At 43.5% G+C, this 11,453-nt stretch overlaps 1 protein-coding gene across 1 annotated transcript in view; it reads left to right on the forward strand.

Annotated features, from left to right (window-relative positions):
- LOC129327249 (zinc finger protein 665-like) overlaps positions 1-7,170 on the forward strand; it is a 34,998-nt gene extending 27,828 nt beyond the window's left edge. The window contains exon 3 of the mRNA XM_054975734.1: positions 2,991-7,170. Coding sequence (XP_054831709.1) covers positions 2,991-4,981 — 1,991 coding nt within the window. The 3' untranslated portion in view covers positions 4,982-7,170. The remainder of the gene's footprint in view (positions 1-2,990) is intronic.
- Positions 7,171-11,453: the final 4,283 nt, after the last annotated feature.

An 11,453-nucleotide genomic window follows, 5' to 3' on the forward strand; every position in this document is an offset into this window, starting at 1 on the left:
TGAGGCCTGGATCCCCACTGTCTGGGTGTGGGAAGCGAGACCAATTGTCCCGTTCTACGTTGAACAATGGTGGTGTCAAGCGTAGGATCATCCAGCGGCTCCGTTCCTCCTTGAACGGGGTCTGTAGAGTCCCGTCCACCCGTGCCGGGGGAAGTATAGGGATCAAACAAGGGGTCTGCGCCCTTGGAATCCGACTGTCCCAGATTAGGCATTGGGACCATGGGTGATTCGCAACAAAATGTCAGCTTGTGGATCAACAAAAGTAGCCTTTCAGCCTATCCTTGCACAAAGACATGAGTCCTTGGGTTTCAAAGATTTTACTGAAATCAAGCACGCATTGTAATCCACTATCCAGGAGATATATCCCGGCTGGTACATATGGCTTGTTGCGAATGAGATCATATGAAAAGGTACAAAGTAGCAAACCCCAGCATTGCCCATCCTCCCCCCTTGGTTTCTCTAAGAAGCGGTTAGTAGCTGAGAAGTGAAACTTTCCCAGGACGATAGTTGCCGTAGACAAAACATCCTTTGGGTAGATAGCAGTCTGTGAAGAGTCCTTGCACCTGCAAGAGAAGAGAACTTTGCATACACACAGTTAGAAATGGAGTCAGTGCTGCTACATACAGAGATCCATGTCAGACTTGACATTCCATTCCATGATAATAATTTGTACTCCATATTTAAGGCCTACTTGCTTTGGGTAAGTCCTTTTCTTTCTCCAACAAAAACACTTCCATTGCGTGCCTTGATTTAATCACTTGTCTCACAGATTGGAACTCAAAGCTCAGACCTTCTGGTATTGCCCATCTATATCTTATGTTTATAATTTTCAATTTTTGTGCTAGATCTCTGTATTTCTTGCTCTCTTGCAGAACTCTCCTTGGTAGCTCCTTCATGATTCTGACCCGTGTCCCTTCAAGTACTAACGAGGATTCAAAATGTTTTCTAATAATTTCCTCCTTCATTCTCTTTGTAGTTAATAATATATCTTGGCAAATCCTTTTGCTGTGCATACCTTGAATGTACTCTGTAGGCTATATCCAGATTGGCTACCACCTCTTCTTTCTCTTTGTTTAAAAATTCTGCAATTATTTCAGTAATTTGTTTCAGAGTTGACTCAGCCATTTTCTCTGGAATGCCTCTAAATCGAAGTTGTCTTTCCATTGCTTTACATTCCATCACAACCATCCTATCACTCATCACTGATATTTCTGCTTTTAAACTTTCCATCTTCGTTTCCACCTCTTGTACCTTCTGTTGTGTAATTTGAAGCTCCATTCTTATCTCGTCAATATTTTTCGCCAACTCTGCAACTTCTGATTTTATAGCCTCTTTAATATCCTTCAATAAATTTTGGTGTGACCCCTGTATTTGCTTTTGTGATTCCTGTGCCATTTCTTGTGTCTTTTGTAGTCTCATTTATTTCTTTATTGCCCTCTGTTACTTTCTTATCCAAATTCTCAATTGCTGTCTGCCAATCTCTATCTTTATCCTTTTTCGCCATTGTTGGGCTTGCCTTGGCACCCCACAAATCCGCTCTCTTTCTCAGCTCCGTTTTCTCACCTGTCACTTTTTACTCTCGTGCCAAACTTTAATTCAATAATGTCCAAAAATTTTTTACACCGTTCAAAATGTCGGGCATTTTTTCTCTATGGTACAGTCTATGGTAAAATCTTTGGCTTTTCCCTCACTCAAAATGGCAAATTTCACTTCCTTTTCAAAATATCAGGCGTTTTTTCTCTATGGTACAGTCTATAGTGAAGTCTTCAACCTTTCCCCCACTCAAAATGGCAAATTTCCGCTTCTTCTTCAGGTCCTCTGTCCCTTGTTGTTTTCCTTCCGTTCCTCCCCCGGTGCGTTTCCTGTCCTTCTAGCTGCGGCTCGCTGCTATTACAAACAAACTACTTCTTGCGATCTTTCCGCCGCTTCCCACACTCCTTCCCTCACATCATCATCTCGCAAACCGCAGGTATGCAAAACAAAAAGTTCTTTTCGCTATTTTTCGACTCTTTTATCTTGAAAAAAATCACAATTTTCACTCCCCACCACTTTATAAAGTCTTCCACTTTAGGTATCTGTCTCTTTAAATTAGTAAACTTTGGTCTTTGTTTAATAATCAAGCTCATTAGGGGAGATAGCAATCTTTACTTCTTTTGTTCTTCTTGGGTTGTACTCAGTTTCTTTTGCTCAATTCTGTTTAAATCTGTTCCTGAAGCTTGGGTATGACGGCCCTTTACCACTTCAAAGACTCCAAAAGCTGCTGCAGAGATAGTAGCCACTCTTCTATGAGGGGACCTCAAGGCAGGGGTAGAATCCTGGATTCAGAACCCCCCCTCTACCGAGATCACACACTCTTGGGGCTGCAAAGCGTTCCTGCCCAATTTCTGGTTGAAATCAGGGGGCTGCGGGTGGTGGAGGCACCTCACCAGCCAAAAAACAGCACCTCGGATGGTCCAGCTCCCTGGACCATATCAGACCACTATAGTCCCAAATCGGAAGTCCAGTCCAAGGTTATAATTGATGGCCAAGCATAAGCCCAAGAGCCTGATGGGTACTGCCAACTTGTTATTCCATTTCGGCAAATTCTTTATTAAAGGCTCTTAATTATACATACTTTAATTCAATTGTGGTGAAATAAATTTCAGTAACACTGTCTGAAGAAGGGAGCTCTGACTCTCAAAAGCTTGCATTTTGAAAAGCTTGTTGGTCTCTATAAGCAAGTCCTGCTATTCTACAGCAGACCAACACAGCCTCCCACTTAAAAGTATTTCAATACAATTCAAAGGTTTTTAAAAAAATATTTCATTTTCTGTTCTGTCTCCCTGTGCTTCCTAAATTAACACGAGAAAGATTCTTTCTGCAACAAAAGCAAGGAGTTCCCTTGCTTCCCTTGTACTGTAGGAAGTGCCATTCCCTTCTAACTGTACCTGCTAACAGGCATTTTTTTTGTTTCGTTCTTATTTGATTGTGTCTCTCTTTTCCTTCTGCAGATGTGAGGGACACGGAAACTGAGAAGGAACAAGACAAGTTGATTGTGGAAAGAGATGTAGATCTGCAGATAGAAGCAAAATTTGAGGTTCAAATGGTACCCAAGAGAGAGTTGATAAGCAAAAGGAAAGCAAAAGAGAAGCAGAGAAAAGAATCGGTAGCCCATCAGAGCAGGAAGCTGCGTGAGTTCTCAGCCCAAGGTGAAATACAGAAGAGAAAGAGAAGACATAAGTGCCCACTGATTGAGAAAGGGTTGAACTGCAAACTCAGAGTTAAAAAATATCAGAACATTACAACATGCTGGAAAAGATGTACATGCTTGGAGTGTGGAAAGATGTTTCAGAATAGGAAGGTAGCTAAACATCAGAGGATGCATAGGGGAGAAAAGCCCTATAGATTCTTGGAGTGTGGGAATAACTACTCTCAGAATAACACCCTAACTAAACATCAAAAGATTCCCTCAGGGGAGAAGCTATATAAATGCTTCAAGTGTGGAGAGAGCTCCCCTTGTGTTAGTGATGTCACTAGACATCTTAAGATATATAAAGGAGAAAAACCATATAAATGCTTGGAATGTGGAAAGAGCTTCTCTCTGAAGGGCTACCTAACAAAACATCGCACGGTCCACACAGGGGAGAATCCATATAAATGCTTGGAGTGTGGGAAGAGCTTCTCTAGGAATCACAGCCTAGCCTTGCATCAAAGGGTACACACAGGGGAGAAGCCTTATAAATGCTTGGAGTGTGGGAACTGCTTCTCTCATAGTAGCAACCTAAGCACACATCGAAGGGTTCACTCAGGGGAGAAGCCATATAAATGCTTGGAGTGTGGGAAGAGCTTCTCTCTGAAGGGCAACCTAAGTATCCATCAAAAGATCCACACAGAGGAGAAGCCATATATATGCTCAGAATGTGGGAAGAGCTTCTCTCAGAATAGAACGTTAACTAGACATCGAAGGGTTCACACAGGGGAGAAGCCTTATAAATGCTTAGAATGTGGGAAGACCTTCTCTTGGCATAGTACCCTAAGTAGCCATCAAAAGGTTCACACAGGGGAGAAGCCATATAAATGCTTAGACTGTGGGAAAAGCTTCTTTCGGAATAGTACCCTAAGTAGCCATCAAAAGGTTCACACAGGGGAGAAGCCATATAAATGCTTGGAATGTGGGAAGAGCTTCTCTCGGAAGAGCCAGGTAACTAGACATCAAAAGGTTCACACAGGGGAGAAGCCGTATAAATGCTTCGAGTGTGGGAAGAGCTTCTCTCTGAAGGGCAACCTAAGTATCCATCAAAAGATCCACACAGAGGAGAAGCCATATATATGCTCAGAATGTGGGAAGAGCTTCCCTCAGAATAGCAAGTTAACTAGACATCAAAGGGTTCACACAGGGGAGAAACCTTATAAATGCTTAGAATGTGGGAAGACCTTCTCTTGGTATAGTACCCTAAGTAGCCATCAAAAGGTTCACACGGGGGAGAAGCCATATAAATGCTTAGACTGTGGGAAATGCTTCTTTTGGCATGGTAACCTAAGGAGCCATCAAAAGGTTCACACAGGGGAGAAGCCATATAAATGCTTGGAGTGTGGGAAGAGCTTCTCTCGGAGGACCAACCTAAGTATCCATCAAAAGATCCACACAGAGGAGAAGCCATATATATGCTCAGAATGTGGGAAGAGCTTCCCTCAGAATAGCAAGTTAACTAGACATCGAAGGGTTCACACAGGGGAGAAACCTTATAAATGCTTAGAATGTGGGAAGACCTTCTCTTGGTATAGTACCCTAAGTAGCCATCAAAAGGTTCACACAGGGGAGAAGCCATATAAATGCTTAGACTGTGGGAAATGCTTCTTTTGGCATGGTAACCTAAGGAGCCATCAAAAGGTTCACACAGGGGAGAAGCCATATAAATGCTTGGAGTGTGGGAAAAGCTTCTCTCGGAAGACCAACCTAAGTAGACATCAAAAGATTCACACAGGGGGAGAAGCCATATAAGTGCTTAGAATGTGGAAAGAGCTTTAGTGGGAGAAGGATCCTTAACTTACACCACAAGATTCACACAGAAGAATAATTGTCCAATCAAGTCAGCGTGTGGAAAACCAATCAAAGTGGCTGGACTGGGCTGCTTGTAGCTATGATGTGATTTATGGTCGCTGCCCTGGCAAGGAACATCTTTCTGCCTAATTTCCTCCTTTTCCTCCATCCCCCCTCCTTTCTTTTTGTTAGCTTCAAATATATGTACGTTGCACCCCTGGTGAACAAACATACATATTTTTCTGTGTATTCTCTTCAAGCTTCTCATGTTAATGGATCATTCACCAAGCTGGTGAGATTGATTAAGGCCTCCTATTACCATAAAGAAAATGACAAGTGCTATAACTTTCTAGTGGAAATAATTTTGATTCTATTTCAAAAATTGTGATATTGTAGATTAAACTTCTATCCTCCCCCTCAACGATCAATAACTCATGTAACGTATCATCTTCTTTATCTCTTAGGGCTATCTTAGGTGGTTTGCTATTTTGATTCTTTTGTGTAAAAAATGAATAGGTGTCTCCTGCTTGGACAAGGGTGCTCTCATCTCTGTTCCCTCAGTTTAGATCGGCTGGTGGCATTGGAGAGCCTGGAATGTATCAAATGCATTTGGCAGTTTTTACTTCTCTCAGTATCATGGGAAGATCACCCCTTGTTTTCAGTGCAGTTCATGTGATGCAAGGCTTCTGTTTCCAGTGGCTCAATGCTGTAGAACTGGCATTGGAACAGGACCAGGGAAGACAATTCAAGAGCACCTGGATATCTGCTGTTCATTATGTGTCATCTCATGCCTCAAAAGGCTCAGCTTTAAGCACGTAAATCCAAATGGAGAGGTTTTTATTGTCATGTGTGAAGTTGCCTGGAAACGTTTGTGCTTCTTCTCAACCAAGAAAATAGAGGTGAAACTCCAGCTCATCCTGAAGTAGCCAGACAAATAAATCGACCCTGTCTGAGAAATTGTTCCCCTCAGATGGAAAGAGCTGGTATGGAGCCACCATCAGAAGATGAATAATGGCTGCCTGATGGATTCCAGCCATTTTAACTTACCTGAGAGCAGATGAGAAAAGTCTACAGAATATCTATCAATATCGACTTGAGACTTTTGAAATTCATGAAGAGAAACCATTGTCCTGCTAATCGTACTATATAACTGAGTAAGCATATTCAAGATAACTAACTCACTTCTTATCCTGGTGCACCACCAGATGGAGCTGCCGTGGAGGGAAGCCCAGGCAAGACACCATGTCCCTCTCGAGAACATGCCATGGCGGGAAGCCCAGGCTGGGATCAGGCTGGGAGCAGGTGACAATGCCAGCCCCAACCTTAATGCAGCTGAAATTAGGAGCGGAGCAGGGTGCAATGTTCACCTCCCCTTAACCTAGCTGGGATCAAGAGCAGATGGCAATGCCCACCCTCTCTTTCACCTTGCTGGGAATAGGAGCTGAAGAGGTGGAAATGCCCACACCCGTCTTAACCTATCTGGTATTAGGAACAGAGCAGACGGCAGTGCCTTTCCCCCATCACCAATTCAGGGATCATTTGTTCACTGGCTATTTTTGTATTATATAATAGCCAGGACTGACATTAGACAACACCGAACTCCCCAGCAGGAGCCTACTTAAAGTAACAGGGAGTATATAGGAGCACATCCCTAAAGCAACAGATCGTACATAAAGCAACACAGTGGTGACGTCTGTGGTGAAGCATCTGTTTGACAGCTTCTCCCTACAATCAGCCTTCCTAAAGGGCTTTGTGTATGAAAGCCAAGTCCTTGACTTGGCCCAGGAACTGATGGGAACTGATGGGTATCTGGTGTGGAGTAAGTAGTAAAACCCACCATCCCTTCCCATGGCTGAAATCAGGAGTGGAGCAGGTAGCCATGCCCATCCTCTCCTTCACCAGCCTGGATCAGTGTTGGAGGAGGAGGGAATGCCTGCCTGCGCTCCCTCCCCTTTCTAAAGCCCATTCTATTTTTCCCCACAACGGGCTTTGTTGCTAGTAGATTCATGAATGGCTTGCTTTGTGCTTTTCTGTTTTGCATTTCAGAATTTTTTTCCTGTTTCCAGTCCTAGGAGGACAGTTGATGCATTTCAGGTATTAACCACCTGTTATCTATGTATTCTCAAGTAATTTCCAATCTAGTAAATCAATGTTTGTCCTTAGAGTGTCACTGGGTGTTTATCTTAGTCTAATTTATGGCAATCTGCCATTGGATATATTTGATAATCTCAGAGTGCAGTTCAAACTTTTTTCATGCTCCCTTCAATGGGGATGGTAAAGGGATCATAATGACCTGTTGATCAGCAGCTGAAAGGAAAACTTCCAGCAAGAGAATTCTGCTTCCCTCATATGCCAACAGCTTATAGCATTCGCTCTCTACAGTCACTGAATTAGAGATGAAATGCTATTTTATCTGCAGGCCATCAACAGCAATAATAATGGCCATTGCAATGAATTATAAATTTGCTAAGGATTGCAATAGTAGCCGTAACAACAACCAATTTAATGAAACTTTGTGTGTCCCAGACCTGAAGGAAAGGCACTTTAACCCTGTAATCAATTTGGTTGCTCTCTCATATGTATTTTTCACAGCTCTGCCATATTGTTTTTAAGATTCAGTGACCAGAACTGCATACCATATTCCAAATGAGGCCACACCACAGCATTAAAATAAGAGTCATTTTATTTTCAATCCTTTTCCTAATAATTCCTAGCATGGCTTTTGTAATTTTAACCTATGGCACATACATTTTAGACTCCATTTAAGGTAGAGAAATTCCTGGAGATTCAGCGGGGGTTCCCTGAAGACAGTTCCCATACAGTTCCCCCCTCCAGAGCAGCCATTTTCTTCAGAGGAAATTATTTTTGTCATCTGAGTAAAGAGAAGTTGCAATACCAGCAGATGTCCAGGCAACACCTGGAGCTTGGCAACAATATTTCCACTACAGTCACAAGGTCTCTTCCCTCTCCCTCTCAGCCACATCAGGCCCATCTCTACATATTTTTTATTCTATTGTGCATCCCCTTGCAGTTAGCTATTTCTGTTCTCTGGTTTTTGTGCAGCTGTGCCTGTTTATGTGAGCCATTTTTCCTATCTGCAGTTCCTGGTCTTTTTGGGTTTCCTCCTCATCTAATTTCACTGCATGTTAGTCAAGTGCCTTCCACCTTGTGATGGTCTCCAGGAGCCCAGGCCTGAGGCCGAGGAGGGGAGCGGCCTGCAGTCGGCCTCAAGGCAGCCTCAGGGCTGCCCTTACCCCCTTGCTTTAGCAGAAGTGAACACTCCAGCTCTTTCCACTGCTCTCTTGAGTCTCTGTCTATCATATTTATTGACCCATGTCAAATCTGTATAGACAAATATTGTAGGTTTCAATTTCTGTATTGACTCAATAAGAGTTTCCAAAAGTTAGGGAGGTTCTGAAGCACTCAAGGCTCCCCGGCCATATTGGAACACCAACCAATGTTGCCATTGTTAATATTGCCATTCGGCAGAAGCTGGCAAATCCTCTTTCGACCTCAGTTGAGAAAGTGAAAACTCATCCTTATGACCTATGAATTGATGTAGGGTAAAAATTCCCTGTTCTGTCTAAGCCTTGCTTTAAAAAAAATTCTTCCCTATTTTAAAATCCAGATTTGACCATAATTTTAGTTTCACTTGAGAGAAAGGGTCAAATTGTCATTGTCGTGATTTTATATAGAATACTTCTCTAGCTGCGGAAATGACAGGAGGAACAAAATTCATTTTAACATAAATAGACCCTAGTGTGTTCCACTTTAAAAGTGGTTCCCAAAAAGAAGCCTCCAAAAGAGCCCCAGATGGCTATTCCAACTGAGTGGAGCTCCTCAACCATTCTCAGAGGCATAAGAGAATATCTCCATTTTGTAAGCCCAGCGGAAAGGTAATAATTCCTGCAGGGCCCAGGTCTCAACCAGGAGAGCATTCTACTAGGCCAGAACCAAAGCCGAAAAGGCTCTGGCCCTGGTTGAGGCCAAGCAAACATCCTTGGGGCCAAGGACCACCCCCAGATGCTGATCTACAGAGCGTAATGCCCTCCGAGGAACATACAGGGAAAGTCTTGACGATATGCAGGTCTTAGGTCATGAGTGCACCGCCACCCTTGCTTGAGCTGTCTCAGTTCCCGTTTCACCAGTTGTAGCTCCTCAGCGTACCACGGGGCTAGTCTGGTATGGGGACGGAGAGGGCAATTGGGAGTGACTCCATTAATGGCTTCAGGGGGATGGGCATTCCAGTCCTAGCACATCTAATGTGCACCCAGGACCCATCGGATCCCACAGAACATTCTGGAATCTGAGCAGATCCGCGGGTGAAGATAAATCAGCTCGCTGCCTATGCAGGGGTGAGGGGGTTGGCGCACCCAAACGGGCTTTCAGGACCAAGTGGTTTGACCATGGCACAATTCAGTTACAAGAGTCCAAGGGTCAGAATCTTGCTCCTCTACTACAGACCAACATGGCTACCCACCTGCAACTAAGTGGTGTCCAGTAAACACAAAGAGAACAGCAAGAACAAAATGTTCACTTAAAGAAGTTCAGGGCTGCTTCTTCCTCTGTATGCTCTTCAATGGCTACGGCTCCTGCTTAGGCCAGAGAAATGAGCAATTCCCTGGGCTTTAAAATCTCAATTGTTAAAGTGAAAAAGGAATGAGTTGCACACACGTACGGGCACCTGCAGAAGGCCCTGTTCAGACGAGTGACGCTGTTGTGGCAGAGCATAGGGAGAGAGGCACACCATTGATTGATTGATTGATTGGATGTCATTTCTAGTCTGCTTTTCACACTGAGGCTCAAGGTGAGATTAGCACAGTGAATATCAAGGACATTTCAAGAAACAATGCCATAGAGCCCGTCTGACGGGGAGGGCAGTCTAGAAATGTATTTAAACAAATAAATGCAAGTTTACAAAGACACAATGTTATCTAAAATACAGTATAACATTGAAGAAATGCTGAAATAGAGCATAAGCAATTCTAGGAATGACATTAGACAACAGAGAACTCCTCAGCAGGGTTATACTTAAAGCAGCAGGGAGTACATAGAAGCACATACCTAAAGCCAGAGGTAGTACTTAAGGCGATATCTATAGTGGTGATATCTATGGGCTGTAACTCATTGGTGAAGCATCTGTTTGAGATCATCGTCTCCCTGACAAAAAACCCAAGAAAAATCTGAGTGATTTTATTACATATTACATATTACATTTTAGACATGCAGCCTATCATTGCAAAGAGTATTCAAGCTGCACTTTGGGTATTGGGCACTGCAAGTTTGGGTATTCTTAAGATTCCGGACATAGGTAGAAAGTCTAAAATCCCCAGGATTTCTGTAGGGCTTAGCAGAAAGGCTGAATATTCTTAAAACCACAAGCACCCTCTTGCAAAAGCTATACCGTCTGGTTTCCAACCAATCCAACAGCTTGCTTAGAGCATACACAGGTCAAAGTAGGTAAAAGTAGCCCCCTGTGCAAGCACGAGTCATTACTGACCCAGGGGGGGATGCCACATCACAATGTTTTCCTGGCAGACTTTTTACAAGGTGGTTTGTCATTGCCTTCCCCTGTCACCTACACATTACCCCCAGGAATCTGGGTCCTCATTTGACCGACCTCAGAAGGATGGAAGGCTGAGTCAACCTAGAGCTGGCTACTTGGACCCAGCTTCCGCCGGGATCGAACTCAAGACATGAGGAGAGCTTGGGCTGCAGTACTGCAGCTTTCCACTCTGCGCCACAGAGAGCCCTAGAATTAATGAGTAGAAAGGAAGATTCCATTGCATAAGTTCTTAATAGACATAATTGTTGACCGGATGGTATAAAAGATGTGACAACCTGCCCCCAGGCAGGTTCAGAGCTTTTGCAGACTCTTCTATTAGAATAAAGCTGAACTGTCTTGGATCTCTGTCTGCCCTTGTGTGGTTGATTGGGTTAAAAGGTCACACCAAGGGGAACTTGGGCAAGATGTTTGCATCATCCTTACACTACTTCCTAAAGGGCTTGGTTTCTGGTGCACTGGGTCAGACACACAGGAAAGTGTCATGTGTGTCTGCTGATCTGGGGTGACGTGGATTGAGGACCCCTGATGAAATTATAACACATGAAACAAGCGAACTTCAACCTGGCCACTTGTTGGGTTCGCAGAAGGACTGACAGTTCTGGAACCATCTCTACAGAAAGAAAAAGACAGTTTGTTCTTCGGTCTCTGACCTGTCCCTTACTTACCTGTTCAATTTTGTATATTTACATGGAGCACCACGGATGCACGCACCTATACAAGAACTGAATATACAATCCATGGTGTTGTTGGACTTTTGATTCTTTATTGCCCGGCTGTTGTCTCTATGCAATAAGGTACCATGTGTAGCATGTATTTTTGTATGAATGTATTTTCGTAGGAGAACATTGCTTATAGTGATTGCAAACG

Source organism: Eublepharis macularius, chromosome 4 (genome assembly GCF_028583425.1).
Source record: "Eublepharis macularius isolate TG4126 chromosome 4, MPM_Emac_v1.0, whole genome shotgun sequence".
Taxonomy (NCBI): Eukaryota; Metazoa; Chordata; class Lepidosauria; order Squamata; family Eublepharidae; genus Eublepharis; species Eublepharis macularius.